Genomic DNA, 23,690 nt, shown 5'->3' with positions numbered 1-23,690 from the left:
ATTTCGTGCTTGGTGTCAGGATCAGGCCTCACAAAGCCACACTGGTCTAATCATGAACAGGGTGAAGGAGAGAGGCAGAGGTTGCAGTCAGTGTAATGTGCTGTTAGCACAGAGCTGCAGCAGATGTTGGACTCCATGAATGCTGGTTAGGGGCCATTTAGCAGCAGTAGACCTGCTGCTCTGAACTGGTGACCCAACACAGTGCTCATGCTGTGGACACACACACACACGACAAGTGGTCTTAGGTCACTTTTGGGGACTCTCATAGACATAGACTCGCATTCATTTCCTGGAGACTTAAACTAATCCTAACCAAAACAACCTACCACCCTAACATAACACTGACACAAAATTCAGCTTTTTACCCTATTGGAGATATGACTTTTGTCCCTAATAGGACAAGCAGTTCCCAATTAACTGGTCTTTAGTCTGAAAGTTGCCTCTGATAGTAGCCAATGACAGACCCACACACACACATTTGTGCAGCTATCCTCGCTGGGACATTCCATTCATTGTTGACAGCCTAATGCAAACCCAAAACTGACCTCACCCAGGACCTCAGAAATGATGTTTTGCCACATTAGGACCCGGGCTTTGGCCTCTACGAAGACTACTGGTCCCACCAAGGTCAGTGTTTATGGAACAGGTCCCAATTAGGTAACACAAACACACACGGGCTGCTCATACCCTCTCTTCTCTCTGAATGTCTCTTGTTTTTGGATCCATTTTTTCCTCAGCAGCTCACTGGCAAAACAAGGTTGGATTGTCAAAACAAGATTTATTGGGTAAAATCTCAAAGCACAACATATGGTATTTATGGTAAAATACATCATTTGATACATATGACATTTACAGAAATATGTATAAAGGCTCTGTTGTCAATAAACATTAACATCTGTTTACAAAAGCATTCCAGGCGAGGCATTCAAAACAATACTGATAGATAATATGAAATATTTAATGATTATGTACACTCCTTTACAAATGGAAAGAAACCCAAAGTAGCTGTTTCTGTGATACATTCATGACACGATCCCCGTCCCTTTTTGAATAAAAATATGCTTGTGTAGGCAAAAATACAAAAAGGTATTTAAAAAGGATTCCAGCTTTTACTTTTTTGGCACAGCGAGCCAAACATTTGTCATGTAGATATCTCATATTGCTCCAGAAATCAATAAACAGAAATACAAACAGGATGCCATCACTAAAAAAAAGATTGCTATTTATGACAACAGATGCAGAAGCACAGCTACAGATGACAGCGAAATACTCACTTCAAAAAATGACAAAGAATTTCACACAGTAAACTACAGGACATGCTGTTTATGCTCCAGGGATGGTCCAATATGTTCAGGCAGCTTTGTAGACACATGAAGAAAACAGCCTGGCCATGCTGTATGTCCAACACCTACACATTTAATAACACATTTAGTCCACACTTTCTCCTCTGGCACATGTTCCATTACAGCTGTTCCACCACATCTGGAAACATCTTACATATATTAAAGTCAAACATTTTATTCGGTCAAATTTGTAATTACCACAAAAGTAGACATTTAAATTGTAATCATTTTTCTGCAGTAATAACGGCACCAATGTGAGTGTGTGTTCTCCAGTGGAGGTAAGGTTTGGTCAAGTTTTTATAAATTATAATTTGACTTTTTTTTTGTTTTGTTCTTCCATTCACTCATTTACTACATTGTCTTCATTTTGCTCTTATAACATTTATTTCATATTCTGTGGCATTTTATATTTTAATATTTAAAATTTGAATATTATGAATACATTTTCTAAAAAAAACAACAAAAACAAGCTAGTATCATAAAGAAACAAAGGGAGACATCACGGACTAACATATGGAGTGTGATGAGGTCACAGAATGAACTATGTCTATAAGTTTGGTCTGTATATGACATCAGCACATCTGGATCACTGACTGCATATAAAGATATATATAGATATATATATACAGTCTATCGTCTGGACCCATGAAAGACAAACAGCTAATGCGAGAGACAAACTGATGACTCAGCAGAAACAAACATGACCACAAAGTGATGTCTCATGGGAATCAGCATGAACAGTACAGTGCTATACAACATTACACATCAGTAAACTAGCTTCTACTTGGAAATATTGGTGGGTCCTTGCAAATATTGAATGTTGTAAAGGGACAGACAGCATAAATGTGTTATGTGTGATTGCTAATGCTATGTGGACTGGCTGTCACTCAATCAGCGTGAAGGGGAAACACCCACTCAGGGGCTGCAAGTGTTCCACAAATATGTCCAAAAAAGGAAATCATTTGTGAAACAGCTGCAGAAACATTAGTTTATATTTGATGACACAAAAAAGTGAGAATTCTCCTTTGAGCACAGCTGGGCAGACTGTAAGTATTTGATGTATTTTAGTCTTGTTTTCTTATTTCTTTGATTAGATATTTCTTGATTTCCTGAATTAAAAGCGTGCCAAACAATAAGCCAACAAGTTTATTAGTCATTCTCTGCTTCCTGCTTCTTCAATGTGAGGATTATCTGCTTTTCTCTGTATTATGATTGTTAATTTGGGTTTGGTACAGCTAGTTACACAAAATAAGCTTATTAAAACTTATGATGTGTATTTTACAGATTAAACTATGTCTTGGTTCATTTTGAAAAATCACTAATGAGAATGAAATAATAATTATCTGCAGCTCTAGTATTCTGTTTATGTTCATAATGTAAATGTCCCAGCATACAAACATATTTTTAGACAATTCTTCCAGCTTTGAACCGACGGTTCTGTTCCTTTTTCAACATGACTGAGGCTGTTCATGTTCAGTTATCATATAAGGATGATCAGTAGTCCACATACTTTAAGTCACATGGTACACAGCATATTAAACATTGGTGCCTGAAAGACCTTTGGCTTATTTTAGTTAAACATCAAAACGTCAGGTATGATATTGGCAGAAACTAGAACAAGCAGAACCTCTGCTAGAGGGATGGATGCAGAAAAGACTGAAACCGCAAATAAAATACATACATCTAAAATTTAGGCACAATCTGAGTCAGACTGTTTTATAAGTGGAAGCCCCTTAAACATGGTTGATATTTGACATACAGTAAGCTTGCATTAATATATACTACTGTGTACTATAATCCTGTGTTTAAAGTAGGGGATTTATGGTATAAAAGCCGTTTTTTCTTAAATAAATGTAAGAATGAAAATAATCATATTTAAAGATTTTTTTTAAATTATCATTTGCATAAATCACCAGATACCAGCATCAGTCAAAACAAAAAAAAAGAAAAGAATTACTGGCACAGGTATGAGCTTTTGGAGGCAGAGCTCTCTCTGTTGAGCCTCTCCAGCAGCTTTTTCATAACAATCTGGATTTCCCTTTTATTTTTTTTGTCCAGCAAAAGCACAGAGTGAGTATCTGTGGAGGAGGGAGTGTCGCATGAGTCTGCGGGGCCCTCCCAGCAGCGGGGGAATGATATGATGTTTATGCCATGGTGTACCCGTAGCTCCCACAGTGCAGCGCCACCAGCAGCCGGTCTCTCAAGACCTCCTGGCTCGGGTATTCTGGGAGTTTGAGCATGTTGATGCTGCAGAGGGAAGAAAAATCAAGAGGACACAGTCAAAACGGTGGAGTGCCGAGGTCACAGCGGCTCATATCCAGCTGATGGTGTCTCACACCATGCCTGTCCAAAAAGAGAGACCTGCAGCGATATGAATTACCTGTTGCACATTCCTCCATGTAGAAAGCTCCCTGTTTTCAAACTGTGCCATCAGAGTACAATAACGCCTCCACCCAGCGCCAACAGCAGTAAAGAAACACACTGCCCTCTAGTGCTTTGTTATATTTGTCATCTATCCTGTAGTTCATGCTGTAGACTGAGTAGAACTGGATGTGTATGTTCACTCATCTCAGCTCCCAATCTTTAGGTGGCTTTTTTGTCAGGTTTTGTCTCTTCCTGTGAAGAATCAACCTACAGCTTGGGCAGTACTGTTGAGCATCATCGCCGACGCAGCACAGTGATGCTGGAAGTCCATTTAAGTCAGTCTGAGTGAGCGAGTGTGAATTTTCAGATGGAGTCAAGACTGAATGTAAAGAGACTAAACAGTGCTGTCTTCATACTGCTGTTCTACTCCTGAGTCACTTCCATCACTCAGTACAGAGCTTTGAATGTTCCACCACGCTCACAATAACTGCTGTTATCTTTATTACAGAAGACAGGAGACATACATGGTGGCCCCCTCTTCTGTCATCATTAGATTTAGACAAATTTGAAATGTGACAGAAACAGGAAACAAACAGTGCTGCAGTCTAATCACATCACACAATCCACTCATTTAATTCATGTTCCCTCACAAATGCTAATTGAGGCATTTTTATGCAAACTTGCCTAAATGTATAATTATCTAAAACTGTGATTAACACTGAGAGAGAAAAACAACTTATTAGAAAAATGTTGTTCTATGTGTTTCATTTAGTTTCCTAGAAAACAAACTGATACGTGATCAGTTCCTGGAAATAACCCTGTAGTCTAAGACCAGTTAAGGGTCAATGGAGGCAGTGTTCTATTGATCTACTTCAAACATCACTCACATAGTAATAATAATGATAATAATAATAATAATTATTATTATTATTATAATTATAACAGTGTAACTTACACAGTCTTTTGTAAAAATAAAAATAAATAAAAATGAATATGTGTCAAATAAACATGAAGAAACTACTATGTTCAATAATACACATATTGACTTATATAGATTTATTCAATCATCAAGATGTGAAAAGTTCTCTCAAAAAAATTCCTTCATGTAAACACAACTCACTAATTTACTGTTTTAGACTTAATTAATATTTAATTGATACCAAATGACTTTTGTACTTTCCTGAAACCTTTGAAAGCTATGAGAGCTATTCCCACACAGTAGTGCATAACATTTCACATCTAAAATGAGGATTCTAAAAACAACTTGACAAAGACATGTTGGATAAACTGTGGTATGGTATGAGGATCAAACACATATTTTCTGGGACTGCCCCAAAATACAGACACTCTGGAAAGATATGAAGGCAGAAATAGAGAAAATCTTAAGAACTGACTTCCCCCTGGATCCACTACTGTTCTTATTGGATAAAGCACCTGAACCCTGTTTTACCATTGATCAGCGCTATCTAATGCAAAAAGAATGATTACTATTAATTAGATGAAGCCTAACACAGCAGCAAAAGTGCAGTCAGACAAATCTACCTGATGGAACATATGACTGCACAGCTACAGCTAAAAGTGCCTTTATTTATGAGGAGATGGACCTTGGTTAAAATGTTCATTCTATATGTGATATATGGACCTATTATTTTATTTGTATGTACCTTGTATGTGTGGAATGAAGCTAAATCTCAAGGTGATTTTGTTTTGTCCTGTACAGTTAAAGTTGCCTGTTAATATTTATGAATGGCAATAAAATAAAAATAAAAATAAAATGATGATTCTTGGTTGTTAGATGGAAAATAAGCATTACCATATTAAAGAATGCTTGGTGTCAGCAGAGCAGTGAGAGGACTGTACTGGTGGACAAGACCCAAATATTACAACTAACATTTCAAAACATAAGTCCTGAACTGAAGCAGGTCAGGAGAAAGAGAGATGCAGTGATTACCAGGTACTGGAGGTAGGCAGTAGGTTGGAGGTGTATGGCACTGCTGCAATGGTGAACTTCTGTAAACCGCTGCCACCCATCAGGTAGGCGAAGCCTCCGTGAGGAACCCTGGAACTGAAGGAGAAAAGCTTCAGTTTACTCCTGATACTCTTATCTATAGGAAAGACCCACAGTGGAAATCCAGCAGACAAACCTTCCAGTGACAAACTGAAGCGCCAGGACCCGCTCCTCCTGGGTCAGACTCCTCACCACCTGCCAGAACCACTGCAACACAACAGCAGCAAGGTAAACAAGAAACCTTTACACACTAACATGAATACAGTCCTTTGTAGACTAAGACGTCCTGGTCCCGAGTATTACTGGGGAACCTTCAACTATTTCTCCTCAATGAATCACCCTAATCCTCTTTACAATAAAATGAGTTATTTTAAATGTTAAATGATGAACTGATACTCAAAGAGCCGATGCTGAAATAAAACGTTAACTTCAGTCCAGACAAGAAAACATGGAGGAGGATAAACTGCTGCTTTAAGAAGCACCTGCCTGGGTTGAATCCAGGTTCTGGTACATTTTAGATATTAAAATGAAAAGAAGCTCGATGAATAAAACTGTGTGGAAACACTGTCATGGCGATGTCACGTATTGTGGTAAAACATCCAATGTGTGGGCACATCTGGCTCTCAACCTCACATACAAGTAACAGCTAAGGGAGAAGAAAAGAGGCAGTGTACACATAACCAGGCATGTGTCATTAAAACCAAAATCATTGTTTGCGGGGTCCAACGTCGACCATCGTACTGTGGTTGTTTTAGTCTAGTATGAAGGGTTCATTAACTGCTAATGAAGAGCACTTTTCAATTTCAGCTACTAGGAGGAGCTCTAAGATTCTGTAAAGCACCTCCACCTTGTGTTGAAGTAGAACGTTTTTATTCCCGCCCTCAGCTACTTTGTCCAGCGTGGACAACCTGCTGACTCATGAAAAAGCTGCTGTGTGCTGTGACGGTTACAGATGGAGACGGACCTGATGCTAATCACCAAACTAGTACGTCAACATTTGGAACAAAAGTCTCAGAGAGAAAACTAATGTTACGACTCTCATTGCTAACATGATGGTAAAGGAAATGCTCAGCGTTGTTTATGACGGGGAGAAAAAAAAAAACCATGCTGTTATATTTTTAGGGGTCTGTAAACCTGTAAGATGTTTTTCTTTTAATGAAGGTGTTTCTGTAAAGAAATGAATGGCTGATTATCATTTAAATTAATATGAGTTTGTGCAGTTAAAGATTGTTGTTATGAATATTTTTTGACGCATTATCTATTTAGCTCTTGGGAATGTCGGCATGCAGCGAATATTCAATTAGTCGTCGGTTATTCCCAACGATTAGTCCACCATGCAAAAAATGGGCTCATGCACATCCTTACACATAACTCAACTGAAAATTACAGACATTAAGAATCAAAACACAACAGCTGAAAGTTTGATGACATAACTCTTATGACTTGTGGTGCACATCATCCAGTCAGCTGTTTCTCACGGTCCAGCATTTCAAAAGTTAATCATCAATGAAACAAAATGATGTTCCTGCACGTCACTGCTCGGGAAATGTAGCTTTTCCTTCAATTCTTTGACCTGACTGCTAAAGATAGATCGGCATCGCTAGAAAACCGGATGAATCAAGTCAAAACACTGTTCAGCTCGTGTCAGGGAAGAGCCCACCTGAATGACTGGCTCCTGAGGGTCGTAGCCGCTGGTGTACTCAGTGTTCCTGCACCAATCCTGCACATCGATCTCTGGCATCCCTGACAGCAGGAGCTCCTACACACACACACACACACACACCACACACCACACACCACACACACACCACACACCACACACACACACACAAATTGAGAGATAAGACACTGAAAAGAGTAATCCACTAATACTGTCCTCCTGTGATAAGATGTATATGATGTAGTGACGTTAAACTTGTTTAAGAATGGTTGATTCAACATTTTGTTTATGGATGCACCATGGATGAGTTTTTCACTTCTGATACTGATTGACTTTATTGAAAATATGTACAGCTCATGGTGTGGAACTCACTGGTTGGCCTGAGTCGCCTGCTATCACTGAATGAATCTAACTGTAGCAGAAATATTGAGTTTTTGTAATGACATCAATAAAGGAAGTGTTTTTAATGTGAATCAGTCACACATAAATACTCTGAGTGTACAACCTGACTTCAGCGACACTGCCAAGTACTTATTTATTGATTTGGGCAAAGTTCTTGTACAGCTGCTTGTGTTTAGACCACATTTAACATCTGAGAAATGAAGCTTTTTTTTTTTTTTTAAGAATGAGACATTGTATGATTTTATTATTGTCACTAAATCAGAAAACCAACAATGTGTTAGTTTGTCTCTCATTACTTTCCCTATTCTCTCAAACCCATTGATACCTACTGAAGACAGCAGAAGTAAAACATTAAAAACAGCTCACAAATACATAGTTTCAATTTTTAAAAAGTCTATTTTCTAAAACAGCTGGTCACTGTATTTCTATTTTCAAACGTTAATCAAACAGGAGGAAATAGTGGGACTATTTTCAGCAACGAATTAACCCACATCTGATGCTCTACTGAGTATGTCTGGCAGCAGGATGGTGTGTGTGTGTGTGTGTGTGTGTGTGTGTGTGTGTGTGTGTGTGTGTGTGTGTGTGTGTGTGTGTGTGTGTGTGTGTGTGTGTGTGTGTGTGATTGAATCAAACTAAACTACAGTGTGTGGGTTCATGGTAATAAAAGAACATGTCACCCAGTGCAACAATGTGACTCACTGATATGTTTTTGGAGCTCTATGGCACAGAAGAACAAACTATATCATGATACTTGTTAGTAGATGAGTTTATTGTTGGTTTGGTGTTTTTAATAGTATTTGTCGACCATATGAAAAAAACCTTTTTCTTTAAACTCATTAAAGTTACATTCACAGTAACATTAACCAGCAGCTGAGAGTCAAACAGCTATTGAGGCGTGAAAACAGGAAACGGCCTGCAATGACAGAATGACCGAGGCATGTCCAACAAATCCACGGCGGGATAATCATCGTGCTACACTATTGATCAACATGAAATCTGCCAACACACACAGAAAAAAAAAAAAAAAAAAACAATCTGATGGAGCTGAAGAGGAGGGAGGGGCTTCAAGGTGACCCCAGCCTCCTGGTTCCACCCCCCATCACCCCCTTCAACCCACACCCCTGCACCCAGACGTGGCTAATCAATCCCAGCATCAGAGGCAAGCGGGGCGAGCAGGCGGGGAGGTACAAGGAGAATACCAACTGTGGAATACGATGGATGAAAGAGGGGGGGGGGGAGACGGGGAGGTCAGAGGAGGACGACTCACCAATTCGTATTCGTCGAAAAGCTGGATGAGCGAGGGGGGGATGAAGGTGTGGAATCCTTGCAGGAAGGCGTTTATCTGAGGCTGGATGGCTCGTGTCATCCTCAGCTCTGTCACCAACTGGACGTACTCAGCCTGAGAGAGGACACACACACACACACACACACACACACACACACACACACAAACACACACACACACACACACACACACACACACACACACACACACACACACACACACACAGATCAAAGTCTCCAAGAAATATTGATAGACAGGAGAATGAGAGAATACGTACAGTTATCCTTTCTGTTCCTGTTGGACTACTCTCTCTTGAGAAGACACTGCCATCTGCAGGGTCACTGCAGTACTGCAATCTCTAATTAGAGACTCTTTTGAGCAAAAAGCTGGAGCAGAGCGATCAATCGCTCATAGGAGACCAACTAGGGATGAATGTACTGGAGGGGGACTTAATCTGATCATTAACCTCATCTTCAGTCACACTGCTGCAGCATGACACGGCAAAAACACTGAAAAGTCTGGAAGTCTGTTCTCATCAGACTCTTTTAAAATATTTAATCTATAAACTTTCTATCATTTATTTAAAAGGTAAAATTATTCAGGGAAAGGGGACAGAATGTTGTTAATAGGACACTAAAGGTAGGGTGGGGTGATATGGCTGAAATTAATATCAGAATATTATTAAGAATACAGTATTTTTATTGATACCACCATATGGCCAGTCTGTGCAAAATGACACGTAAAATGATAAATAATAACACTCAGTTATCTTTAATCACCACACCCAGTTTAATCAGGTCTCTGACATATTGTGATCTGTGACATACTGTCATAAACAACATACATATAAAACACTTCTTGAAGAAGAAAAAAAAAGATGTGCTTGTGTCTGACTGGGTTTTTACTGCTGTACCTTGTTATCCTGGGTGACTAGGATACTGATGCCTCCTGGTTTGAGTGGGACTTCCTCCATGGCTCCGAACACGTCCGTCTCCACAGAGAAGGTGAGCTCCAGACCCAGATCACTGATGTCGTTATCGAGGATCCACTGCAGGTTCTTAGCGTACTCTGGATCGATAGACGACACATCCTGGTAGTTCACAGGGATACCTGAGAAACACACACACACACACACACATTAAACACACTACAGACAGGCCTGATCACTGGATCCAGGAGGTTTTATTATCTTACCTGGTGGTCAGAAACATAATGCTCTAAAAATGTCAGCAAAATTTGCAATACTAACTGTAAAATATATAAAGATTTTTGAATATATAACTATGTCGACAGTGGTTTGGTTTATGCATTAATTCATTTAGAATATTAGTTATCATCATAAAATTATAAAAATAATTCATATCGACAGGGACTTCACATCCCCCCATGATTTTCTTCATGTTAGGATGGAAAATCTTCCAAAATACAATAATGTTTAACCAATGAAATGATCAATCTTATTGACCCTCTTTAACATAAAAGTTTCAATCTAAAAGACAATCAATCAAGTTAATTTGTCACATTTAATGATATAAGGTATAATCACAGTGAAATATAATTCTACCAGTTCCTTCAATATTTCATTAAAAAGAGTTTAAATAGAATAGGAATAGTAATAAATATGTATGTGTATGATTGAAGGGGGGGGGGGCAGTCTTAGGATCCTAGTGGCATGAGAGTATAAGGTCTTCCTGAGCCTCAGTGCTGGCTTAGTGTATGTGGTACCTTCTTCCTGACTGCAACAGGGACTAAAGGCCATTATATGGATGGCTGGGGTCATTAGAGAGGACCTATCTACTCTGCTCATTTCCAGATCTATATTTTTATTTTTGGACTCCACTAGAATAGCTTTACGTGCAGTTAAACGCAGTTCAAAAAAAATCCTCATTTATCTTATACTGGCCTTTTATGATAGATATTTGGAGCTCTTTGTTGAGTTGATGATGATGTTTGACGAAGAGCTGCAAACCAGCACGCCTCCAACAGATAAACTATTTACTTGACTTTGTGTAATGGAAAAACAATCAGTGTGCCAGTGCGACTTGAGTCATGGCTTGGTGTGACACCTGTCAAAACAATGGAAAATGTCATAATGTTGGCGGAGCGGAGAAGTGAAGTCGCACGCCGTGTGGAGCAGATGTCCTTATAAAGAAAGCCATCGTGAGCTGATGTCGGCTCGCACTGAAAATAGAAAAAACTGTTGGAAACCGAGTGTTCAGAGCAGTCTGGAGCTAGTGCTTTGTGTTAACAGGGGCCACTGTAGGTTCTTCATATGAACATCTGACATTATAACATTATGACTAATACTAAGAAAAAGCATAATAAAGGGCCGTGTGAGGTGTGTGCTGATTCAGTGTGTTGATTAGAAGTATTTCAGTCACTAGTTGCTGTGATGTTTCAGTATTTACAGACCAAACTGACCCACAGCAGATGTTGAGGTGCAGTGTGTGAAGTGCACCGCTGCACTGCTGTGACACATCGTATGAGCACAGATCTTGCTAACAAAGATTCCGCTAACTTTGTTGTTTTTTTTTACATTACAATAGAGAACAAAGTCCAGCATCTTTGTATAACAAGAGAGGCAAACTTTTCTAAATCAATCACTTCACCCTGCTCTAATTTACAGCGCGTCAGTCCGTGGTGAGAGAGGAGCAAAGCCACATTAAAATACATAAATACATCATTCAGGGGAAGCATTTTGATTGGCTGTCAGCGTTTTTTTCATTTATCCAATTGCTCTGAAAGTGATTCCAACAATATCGTTCTCCTCTATCGTTATCGTTATAGCTGTGGTGTGAACTCCACCATCCACTTGAACTAGAACTATATTTAAAACTATACATTTATAGTTATCGTTATAGTTATTGTTCTCAGGGCCCTTAAGTTCCCTTTTTTCAATCTCCAAATTAAGTACTGCTTGCAGGGTCTACTACTTCTACTCAGTGCTGTTTCTGTTCCAGGCAGTGATGTTCTCTGTTAGGACGCTCTCAATGGTGTAAGACTAGAAATGTCCTATTTTATTTTAGGGGAAACCTGGAATTTCCTCAAGTGTTGGAGATGAAGTCCCTGCCTTGTCTTTCTCACTACTGAGTCAGTGCACAGTGCCCAGGTCAGGCACTTTGGTGTGGACACCAAAGTACGTGAAGCTGTCCACCCTTTCCACCAAGGACCTGTTGATATTAACATTCTTATTATCTGTGATCAGGCCCACCACAGCTGTACAATCAGGATCAGGAACTTATTGATGGTGTTGGAGTTTGAAAGTGGCTACACATTCCAGTCGTGTACAGCAGGGGGCTTACAATGCAGCCCTGAGGTGCTCCAGTGTTAAAAATGAGGGTAGAAAAGGTCCACCTACCCTCACCACCCGGGGTCTGCCTGTCAAGAAGTCAAAGATCCACATGCACTGTGAGGTGTTCAACCCTATTTCATCCTGTGTTTGTGTTTTTTTTTTCTCATAGTGATATATATTGTTTTCAAGTTAGGGTTCTCGATATGCCAACATTTGACATGTCAGAGGTTCTATATGTTGCTTGAGGCATCTTTCACTATAAAATAAAGGAGGAGGGGCATCAGGAGGAGCATGAGGCGCCCTCCTGAACCTGTGAACCAATCAACCTGTCAATCACGACGTAGCCACGCCCTAATGCATACCCTGCTTTATCGTCACATATAAAATCAGGGAGGCCAAAATGTCCCAAATGAACATCATACTGCATTGAAGAAGGCTTTAAACTAGCGAGTGAGACCATAAACACATTTTGAAAACGTTTACTGAGGTTAGAAATCAGGCTCCTCTCCTGTGGAACCATCTCCCAGATTCGGTCCGGAGGGCAGACACCCTCTCTACTTTTAAGAGTAGGCTTAAAACTTTCCTTTTTGATAGAGCTTATAGTTAGCCAGCTCCTAGTTTATGCTGCTATAGGCTTAGACTGCCGGGGGACTCCTACCTCCATGATGCACTGAGCTCCTCTCTCCTCCTCTCTCTCTCTCTATCCATCCATCTATATCCAATAACATTCATGTACTATCAATACATTCAATAACCTAAACTTCTTCCCCGGAGTTGTCTGTGCTTTCTTGTCTCACAGGTAATCTGGGCCTGTAGACGTCTGGATGACAGATTCCAGTCCCGGACCTTCTAGCTTCAATGTTTATTTTCTATGTGCTTCTCTCTCTCTCCTATTCTTCCTCTCTCTCCTCTCTACCCCAACCGGTCGAGGCAGATGGCCCACTTTGAGCCTGGTTCTGCCTGAGGTTTCTTCCTGTTAAAAGGGAGTTTTTTCTTGCCATTGTTGCTAAGTGCTTGCTCATGTGGGAATGTTGGGTCTCTTTAAAATTAAAACCTGAAGAGTTCGGTTTAGAACCTGCTCTATGTGTAAAGTGCCTTGAGATAACTTTGTTGTGATTTGGCGCTATACAAATAAAGATTGATTGATTGATTGATAGAAATCAAGTGAGAAGTTGGTGAATTCTCCATTGACTTGTATAGAGACGGAAGTCCTTTTGACACCAAAATGGTCGCCCCCTGGTGGCCTTTTGATAGAATGCAGTTTAAAGTCACTTCCACGTTGGCCTCATTTCAGAGGACCGGAACTCCCCGCCTGTTTTCAGAGCAGTAAATATCAGCATGTGATTGGCCAGAACATTCTGAACATTAGTATGTATATTTACTCTGTCATTTCCATTTTGGATGAATATGATTAGATTTCACCAAAATGACCAGAGGCTTTGGGTGATGTAAATGTTGCCATGGAGAAGGGATGGAGTCCGATAACAGGTTCCATTTGGGATTTGGCTCTTGGTTGGCAAAATGCCAGATGGTGATGAATCTCTTATCCTCAGTTCTTTTTCAGATTAGATTAGAAAACATATAATGTTGGTGGTATCTTCTCATGCTTAGCCAACCATCTAAGCCTTTGGTTAAAATAAGCAGCTGATTAGATCACATGTAGGTATGTAATGTTAATTCTGCAATGTCTAAAATAAAAAACGGGTGTGTTAGCTGGTTAATGTGCTGTCTGCAGCTGGGTTAAAGATGGAAGATGAAGAGACACATTGCTCTTCAAGACCACTGTATGACCGCCAGTGGACTGAGAAATGATCAGCTGATCACCACACATCACTTTAAGAATCTCCCAGTTAAACTTTGATTCATACCAAAATATTAATCAGATCAGCTTCATAGTGGAGTGAGTAGCTGGTGAAGTACAGCAGGCTGCAGCTGTTAACTCAACATGTCAGATACATTTCATTCATTCTGCTGCTCAACTCATTTCCAGGATGTCCACATTAATTATGCTGCCAATAAAAACTATTGTGTTTCTGCTTCTCAGTTAACATAAGGTGACCTTTAGTCCCTTGCAAATGTTGAGAGGTAACCTAATTAGACTGGAAAACAGATTTGCAAGAATTCTAATTTGATAAAATGCTGCTGAACCCCATCTCTACCATGCAGTGACAGTCATGCTGAGTTAGCTGCTAGCATTTCCCGTGTGCACTGTAGCTGTACAATCACCTGGATTGATTTGGATACAACAGAGAACGTCTACATTTGTGATTCTGAGGTAAGATCTCAAATTACCTTTTAATGTATTTTCTTATCTGATACATCCACAAAAGATTCTACAATCAGTGGAGAAACTAGGTCACACTGATTCTAACAGTATGTGTGTGATACATGTGCATTCCAGTTTGAGTTCTGGTGATATTTGATGCAAACAGCATCAAACTAATTAAAAGGATTAAAGTCAGATGATGACCACATATCTTAGAAAAGCATCAGAATCATGTGTTCATTTTACCCAGTATGTGTTTGTAGAAGGAGCGGGTGAAGTAGATGTTGACCAGCTGGCGGTGGTACAGAGCCAGACCCAGGATCTGACCTGCAAACTGGAAGTAGTTTAGATGGTCTGGGTTCACTGAGGAGTTACTGTTGGGCTGGAAAGTTGTACCTGTAGATCACACACACACATACACACAACTTAATCTTTCATGATAAAAGTTCTGCATGTGAATGAATGGTATCACAGTAAGGAAAAAGCCATGTACCATCAGCTGACTGAGTGAACAGAGCGTAGTCTGGGTTGATGATCTCATTGGACAAGATGTCAAACCACTCCCGAACAACACCTTGACCCTGGAACACACGGACACATTGAACTCAAACCACAACACAAGTCTCTACTTTGGATGAAATGAGAGATGAGAGTGGAGGACTGATAAAGTATCACAAGAATTAAAAAACCCACCATCCCTTCCTCTCCGTGGAAGCGGACAGCAATGCCTTGTTTGAGTTTCTCGTTGGTGGACTTGGAAACCATCTCACAGCTACTCCTAAATATGGAGTCTGGTGATGAGATGCAAAAAGAGATCTTACATAGAGCACGATAATAGTCAGAGTTAGTATGTTTTTTAAAGATGAAGAGGGAGAGGAAGATGGGGAGGACAGGTGGGAAATATACTGTAGAAGTTACAAACATTCTTTATCTATTTAAAATCTGGCAAGTAATTGTAACCTCCTATATTAGCAAACATCACCATCCGGTACAACAAGATGTTTTATAATGTAGCACAACATTTTTCACTAATAAGTTAACATTTCATGAATGTTAAATGATTGATTGATGACGCAGGTTCTTCTTCTCATGAGGCTCAGAGAGTGGCTCCTTCTGAGACCTGACTTTTTTTTGAAGTCTCAGCAGTTGCCATGGGATTGAAAATGTCTCCAAAATTTGCCTCCTACTTCCCCTTCCATCACTCTCACATTTTCTCAGTTCTCCAAATAGTACACTGGGCACTTTGGCCCCAAAAGGCCTTAATGTGGACTTTGACATTAAACCATTTTTTGAGAATAAATAGGCTATGTGTCATGTTTTTAACAGAAATATTGCCTTTCTGTATGTTGTGTCATAAGTGTTCTTGTCCCTATGTCAACATAAAGGAAAGCACATAAATAGATAGAGGCGCCTCTACTAGGTAATATGTATGACAACTATTCAGCCTGAGTCGTTTGTTGGTGTACAAACTATTGGGGGTACATTAGTTGTATACTGTAATGTTCTATATGTACCTTCTGTATTATAGCCTATATATAAACATTAATACAATACTGTACAATACAATACAATGCACCAGGTATGCTATGTCACGTGTGTTTGTAGTATCCTTTAAGTCCTTTAAACAGGAGCTACCTGGTGTGTGAATATCTGTTCAACTCTGTTTTTGATCCAACTCCCATCCTATTGGGTATTGGGATGTGCCTGTCTTTTTTATTGTTTCTTTTTGGATAATGTACCTCAACACTGTTTTGGTGCCAACACCAATATGTCTGCAGCATTGAGCATCCAAAGCTGTCCAGATGCCTAGCTGATTTATAGTCCTGTTTACTCATTCTTTAATTAACAAATCTTTTAAATGTAGACTATATATAATTTAGGCAACATTCTTATACAGTTGCTTTAATATTAAACATTTTAGAGGTTCAGATTTTTTAGTAAAAATAGAAAATAAAATAATACATTTAATGATAAAACATCAATCAATACCATACCTCAGAGTAAGATATCAAAGAAAATGATCATATTGGCTCTAGCGGAACAGGCTTGGCATGTATTACTTTACTCTATAATCACCTGAAAATAAGAATTGTGTTTTTATTTCCTTAGATTGAGCCAATTATATGTATATAGGTAGTGGGTCCTCTTCCACAGAGCCTACCATGTTGCACTGACATGTTTTTATAGTAGCCCACAATGGACAAACCAAACACTGGCGGTAGAGAGGGCCCTTCTCGTTTTATGTGCTTGTTGTGGCCACTGTAGGTTCTCCACCATACAGGATGAGGGGAATGGGTGTTCAATTGATGGCAATCTGAAACATCACCACAAGATGCCACTAAGCCCTACACACTGGTCCTTTAAATAAATAGTTCATCATTCTGGGAAACACTTATTTGTGAAATGTTGCCATGGATATTCATGTGACGTCTGTGTGTTAAAGTACAGAGCTGGATCTGGGGTGCAGTGTCGTGCACCTTCTATTTGATGGATATAAATCACTTACACTGGCTGGTGGTTATCTTAGCTTAGTGTAAAGACTGGACGCAGGAGGAAACAGCTATCCTGGATCTGTCCAAGGTTAAAAAATACACTTATCAACACCTCTGAACACATCTAATTAACATATTGTGTGACGGCCATGCCTTTTGTGGCTGCTGGGCTGGTTGTCTCTTTCTTTTTGTATTGCAGATTGATATTGTAGTGCTGGGAACACCTGGGCCCGGTGTTCCCAGCACTACAAGAGCACACCTCACTAGCTCTGGGATGGGAGAGAACTCTGCTCTCTATGCTCCTTTTTTTTTGCTTATTAGCTTCTGTTTCCACCTTACAACAACAAGCATGCATACACACTAACATTACTGATTTACTGACTGCCACACCTCATACCATTCTTTGATTTGTTGGTTTTGGGTTAGTTCAAATAAATTATGATTTCCTTGCTTTAACTTCTTGTGTCACCTCCCATTATTTGTTGTGGCCGTGACAATTGTATCTTACCTGTTTCATGTCTAAAATACATAAAATGAATGAATGTAAAGAAGACAATTTGTTGTTTTAACATTCATTCTTAAACCAACAAAAGCTGGGAGCAGGGCTAGGTTAGCTATTTTACCCTGATTCCAGTCTTTATGCTACTTAAGACACAACCTTGACTAATATCCATCTGAGCATTTTACTCTCTTTATGAAGGTTAATAAATACCGAACTTTTCCTTTAAGGTCCTGTCAGTTGTCAATCTATAAAATCTACACTAAAATCTGCCTTAACCCAACGTCTGTTTCATCAATGCAGTCTTAAAATGCACTGCACATATCCAGATTTAGAAAGCTTTACTGATGTAATAGTATATTAAGCATTTCCTGAACTACACATTGGTTGTGCTTTAACACATTCTATAAAAACACTCTGACCAAAGCCGTGTTCAAGTGAGCCAGGCAACATTACACTGGAGAGTAAATGGCGTCTTTAAATGCACTGTGTGGTGATGATGTCTTCACATGAACAATAGAAGTGTATGATTGTGGTTCATACCTCGGTGGATGAGCAGAATGTCGTTCTCGTTGACCGGACGATGAACCATGTCTGAGTCTGGCTGACCGGCCAGCAGATGCTCATAGAACCACTCACAGCGATCCTTGAAGGGCTGAGGGGGGGCGGGGGGGGACACACACACAAACCTTCAACCCACACTGCACTGCACTTTCCTAAACTAATTACCACTTCATTTCACTTTCAACTCTCAGACTGTGGATTTTTTAGTCTCAACCGACGGCTCGGAAAGCCTTCAGAACTGAAAAACTCGTCTGTAATACAGAGATGAGGCTGGGCTCTATTTGCATAATGTATGCCTTTCTTCTCTAAGCGTTGGAGGTAGAGTGAAGGATGAGTGTGTAAGAGAGAGAAAGGCTTTTCCTCCTGGGGCTGCGGGGTGTACCGAGAGAGGAATCAGGAGATGAAATCAAATTCACCAGGTTAAAGTCTGTAATTAAAACAAGGGCCTACTCCCAGGCGAGCCATAATCCATGGGTAACGAGGCTCGAACGCTGCAGCTCAAATATGAATACTGAGAGAGTGAGTGAACAGCACACAACTTGGAGCAGCACTTAAAATTTATGAAGCCATATAAATGGAACTTAAGACAAGTGTTATTGCCGTGGTTGTAACACTGTTAAATGATCCTGAAGTGAAGATAGGGGACTTTCAAAGTCACTTCCCATAAAGTCCCTGAAGACAGAAACAGGGACTGCTTGTCACAGTAGAAAATAAAGGAGAAGAGAAGGTAAATACTTCTGGAACCATAGTGTAGGTTACATACAAGAGAAATGCTTTTAATGTTTAGGAGCTATTAAAATATGGATCTGTTTAGAAGTTCCTGACTCTGAGTTAAACGGAGTACACCTGGGTGAGAACCTTTTATGAAAATGAGGGTTGCCATGATGAAAGAGGAACCCGTTTCCATTAAGGAAGTTCCTGGTAAAATTTAGGAAGCGGGACCTTTACAGAAACGTCCTCTCACTCTGCCCTCTAAGGCTAAGAGGACCGAGTGAGAGGACGTTCCTTAGAGTCTAAGCCATTGTGTCTGTATTGCAGAGCAGGACCTTGATAGAACCCACCGGACTCTGAAGGTTACCTAATCATTCTGTAACACTTTATAGGCGCTTTCTGTTGACGTCACATCACGCTTTGAGTGTACTCAATTAGCACCGAGTCAACCTCAAGCACCACCCAGGAATTTTCGGGGCCACACGGAGTACATACAACGAGGCAGAGACCCCTTCTGCCCTTGTAAAAGTTACAGGAGATTGTCCTTCAGGGGCGGTTCCTGCTATGGAGACATGCACCAACGGCCCCGTAAAATTACCCTGAAGTTCCGGCAGTGGAAATAGCCCTTACAGTGATCTACAGACACTGTACTGTACCAGAGAAACCTACAAATCTATGATCAGTGACATATCACCAGATCTGCATTCTACCAAAAAAATCCCAGATATCAATTCAGTATCGATGTACATGTCAGTGCTTCATAACACATGTCAGCACAGACAAGCATAAGACACAGTATGTTTGCGATCATTTAGACACAGTGTCTTAATGACACAGTTTGTCTAGTAGAGAGCACTAACAAGTTTACACTGTAAATGTACTATTGTGTAAAATGTATAATAAGCAGCTAGTTTGGTTAGCCAGCACCATGAGTAGATCCTTGTGCAGTTAGTGAGGATAGCTCAACCAGACCGCTCCTTTCTTTGATGGGTCTAAGTGGAACTTTTGGTGTTAGAACTTCTTTCAAATTATGAGGAGGAAGAGGAGGAGGAGGGCAGGTATTCTGATACTGTTCCTCAACCTGTCAAGCACTTCAGTTATAGCATACCCAGCATGAAAAATACTAGAATATTCCTTTCAGTGGGGTTCCAGCTGACATGAAGGCTAAGTAGATGACTGAGTTGCAATCCATGGTGAACTATTGCTTTAAAATCATGAAACTATGCAGGTGCTGTATACAGTGTACAGTATATACTAGCTATACTGTATATCAACATGTGTCACTGAGTGGCAGCAGCTCATTCACACAATAGAAAAAAAATAGGGTGTCAATCAAATGAATTGACATATGAAAAAGGTTTAAAGGAGTTGTGTGGCTGCAAATAATAATACATTTAAAAAAACAGACATCTAATAAAGTAACCAATTACATCTCACCTGGCCCTTAATGATATGCATGAAGCGTGACATCAGCTCTGGACACTCTAGCAGGAAGTGGAAGTGGTTGAAGATGATCTTTGGATTCCTTAAAAAGGGGACGCAAAGAAACAAGACAAGGGGAAGTTAGAGTACAAAGAGAGAAGAGGAAGTAAACTGAGAGGAAAGAAGTTGCTAGATCAATACCCGGTCTCTCGGTGCTGTGTGAGGAGGTTGATATATGGCAGAGCGCCACATTGACTCACCTGGTTACAAAACACTTCAGCACCTCGTCATGCTTGCAGACAAACTCAATGAAGCGAGGGGACGTCATTCTGGGAGAGGAAAGGAGGGAGGGTGGGGGGGTAAGTGAGAAAGATGGAGTGAGAAAGGAGAAGAGATGGACAGCAGCAACAACTCTGCTACAGCATCAGTTTTACAATTAGATGTGGATCGCTCAGTTCTTTCTGAAACAGCTAAATATTTACACTGAAAATGATATGAGGTCATAATATAATGGAGAGCATTCACAAATGCGTATTAGTCTGGGACATCTCAGTTTATGTTTGATTTCAAAAAGGGTGTTACAGGTGCAGACCAAAATGTCTCTGTTTGCAATTAGACCCAAAACTACGGTGGCAGAGAAGTTCAAAACAACATTACAAAGTGTGAAACACTTTTACAAAGCTTGAAAAAAATTTACATTTTGGAAAACATTTTTACACTTAAACAAAATGACATGAGCAAAACACGTTTAGCAAGTACATAACAAATTTACATTTTAGAAAACAATTCGGATTGCAGTTGGTTCATTCATGAGTTAAGCGTTGTATAAATTCCACCACCAGGTGATGCTGTAGAGTAAGTAAGAAATGAATTGTGAAAGCATAGAGGGAAGAAGAAAACTGTATGAGAGTAGCAGCTGATAGACATGTATACATATAGTATATGTCTATGTTTTATTTCATAGACACATATACATATATATATATATGTCTATGGTTTATTTAGCAGCTGAGGAAACATACTGGTGGACTTTCACCACCCACTTTATCGCTTCTGGTATTTGGTACATTCCCTTTCCGTGAAGATTGTGTCATTTGTGAAATTGTTTCGGGACCGGTAAAAGTGTTTCACATCTTGTCAATTTGTTTTCTAAAATGTAAATTAGTTTTGACCTTGGTAAAAGTGCTTTGCTCATGTCATTTTGTTGTATAATATAAATGTAAATTGTAAAAGTGTTTCACACTTTGTAATGTGCACTTCCTGGCCACCGTACACAACCAATCAGAGCAATGAAACCTAAGATGTAGCGCCAAGCCACACATGTAAGTTGACAATGCTTTGTCCGTTTTCAAGAAGAACAAAAATGGTGGCCTGGTCACAAACGTTCTCATATACATATAAACAGTACACCAAAACAACAGAAATTGACAATGCAGTAACAGAATCTGGATTCATATCAGTTTGTCAGTTTGATCTGAGTTTCATGAGCCTGATGTGCTGCAATGGACGGACCTCTGCAGACTGACGGTCACAGGTTCTGCACCAACCAATAAGGTGCTCCGATAGAGTTTAGCAACATTGGCCAATCAGTGTGCCCCCCCCGTACATCCCAGGGTGGGTGGAAATGTGTCTGAATGGGGCCAGACATATCTGCCACAGCAAATAAAACATGAGCTTGGCAGATTCGTCTGGTGCCCAGGATAGTGAACGGGCTGAAAAGGGGAAGAGCAACAAAAACTGAATGACAGATATCTCATTTCAGCAGGCATGTCAATAACAAGCCTCTATTGGCTGTTAATTAAGCATCTTTAATGATCTAATTGTGTATAATTATGGGCCTGGTGAAGAGTTTAAACAAAGAGGGATAAATGTGGGAGCAAAAAGGAAGTAAATGAAGCAGGGGAGCTGACAGTTGGAAGTGGAGGAGGACAAGATGTCCCAACTTCTTGAAATGTAAGAACCAAGACAAGAAGTGATCATTTAGATTAGTCTGATACATTCATATGTTTACTGAATACATGTTATATCACCCAGTCCAATATGAATGTGATAGATGGTTGACTATGAGAAGGAGTAGCAGCTTTAGCAGTAGTAGTGGCAGAACTAGTCATAATAGTATTGGCAGGCAGTGTCGAAGGAGCATTAGAAGTACTACAGACTATGTATATATATATATGTGCAGTATTGATATCATCTAGGTAGTGGCGTGTGATATATATCATCTACAATATTTTAATTGTTGTTGTAACGATGTGCGAGCTGACATTATCAAGTATGTCCCTCACAATCAAAAACAGCCTTCAGTGTCCATCATTCACTGCTGCTCACCTTAAACAAATGATCTACAAGACATCAATGCAATATAACGTGTTGCTTTGATGGCTCACACATCAGCTGTTGATCAGTTGTGGGCTTTACTGTGCAAGTTAGCAAACTGCCTAAACGTGAACTACATAAACTGTATGAATGACTGAACTAAGTTAAAATGAGCAAACGTAACAAAGTTAGTATTCTAGTTTAGGAGAGGAGAGGAGCAGCAAGACGACGACTATAAATGACAGCAAAACAAAGTAGAAAATGTTTTTATTTATGTTATTTATTAACTTGTTTCATTTCAACTCAGTGTGAGAGTCTCTGCTGCAGTTTGCTGTCATTTATGGTAGCGCTGCTCTCCTTCTCTACTCTCCTTCCAGGCGGGGTTGAACCCTCCATGAGGAGAGACAGACGGTGGAGCACTAGAGCTGACGACAACTACACTCATTACATTACTGTAAGTGCATCATAAGCCTCAGGAGTAAAAAACCAATGAGAGTAATGTACACAAAGAATGAACAGACAATCCAGTGGGGGGGGGGGGCACATATCAACTATTTTATTCATTGTATTAAGATGTGCTGTATGGGGATAGGTCTGGTTATCAGGATATGATTGACCTATATCAGGTTATGGGATTTTGGTTGTACCCCCCAGAGTGACAAATTAAAGGAAAAATATGAATAAATGAGTGAAGAACCATAACAAATGCAGATTCTTCCACATAGGTGTACTGTATGGTACAATTAAACGATTAACATCCAATCTTGCTGTGTATAAAAAAACGGAGCGGGCCCAGTTGATACTTATTTTGTATCAAGATCTATGGGAAAGACATCATTAAACACCTCTGTTCTAATACTTCTGGACGTCAGTGCTGCATCCTGCTCAGTTGCCTTGACAAATGGGTCGGCATCACTGATTGTGCTCTCTGCTAGTTTCAATCATACCTCAACTATACAATCTTCTCCATCACTATTGGAAATGCTTCATCCTCCACCACCCCTCTTACCTACGGCATGCTACATGGGTCACAAGGGTGTAGATGTTTATCACACTACTCTGATTT

At 39.9% G+C, this 23,690-nt stretch overlaps 1 protein-coding gene across 1 annotated transcript in view; it reads right to left on the bottom strand.

Moving 5' to 3' along the window:
- Nucleotides 1-763: 763 nt before the first annotated feature.
- Nucleotides 764-23,690, bottom strand: part of hace1 (HECT domain and ankyrin repeat containing E3 ubiquitin protein ligase 1) — a 38,007-nt gene continuing 15,080 nt past the window's right edge. Inside the window, exons 14-25 of the mRNA XM_062422235.1 lie at nucleotides 20,569-20,637; nucleotides 20,324-20,411; nucleotides 18,155-18,266; nucleotides 15,314-15,411; nucleotides 15,114-15,201; nucleotides 14,867-15,016; nucleotides 9,976-10,172; nucleotides 9,045-9,176; nucleotides 7,376-7,474; nucleotides 5,852-5,922; nucleotides 5,659-5,772; nucleotides 764-3,590 (exon numbers count right to left, since the gene is read on the bottom strand). Coding sequence (XP_062278219.1) covers nucleotides 3,488-3,590; nucleotides 5,659-5,772; nucleotides 5,852-5,922; nucleotides 7,376-7,474; nucleotides 9,045-9,176; nucleotides 9,976-10,172; nucleotides 14,867-15,016; nucleotides 15,114-15,201; nucleotides 15,314-15,411; nucleotides 18,155-18,266; nucleotides 20,324-20,411; nucleotides 20,569-20,637 — 1,321 coding nt within the window. The 3' untranslated portion in view covers nucleotides 764-3,487. The remainder of the gene's footprint in view (nucleotides 3,591-5,658; nucleotides 5,773-5,851; nucleotides 5,923-7,375; nucleotides 7,475-9,044; nucleotides 9,177-9,975; nucleotides 10,173-14,866; nucleotides 15,017-15,113; nucleotides 15,202-15,313; nucleotides 15,412-18,154; nucleotides 18,267-20,323; nucleotides 20,412-20,568; nucleotides 20,638-23,690) is intronic.

This window comes from Scomber scombrus, chromosome 7 (assembly GCF_963691925.1).
Source record: "Scomber scombrus chromosome 7, fScoSco1.1, whole genome shotgun sequence".
Taxonomy (NCBI): domain Eukaryota; kingdom Metazoa; phylum Chordata; class Actinopteri; order Scombriformes; family Scombridae; genus Scomber; species Scomber scombrus.
The sequence above is the reverse complement of the archived record's forward strand: the minus strand, read 5'-3'. Positions and strand labels throughout refer to the sequence as shown.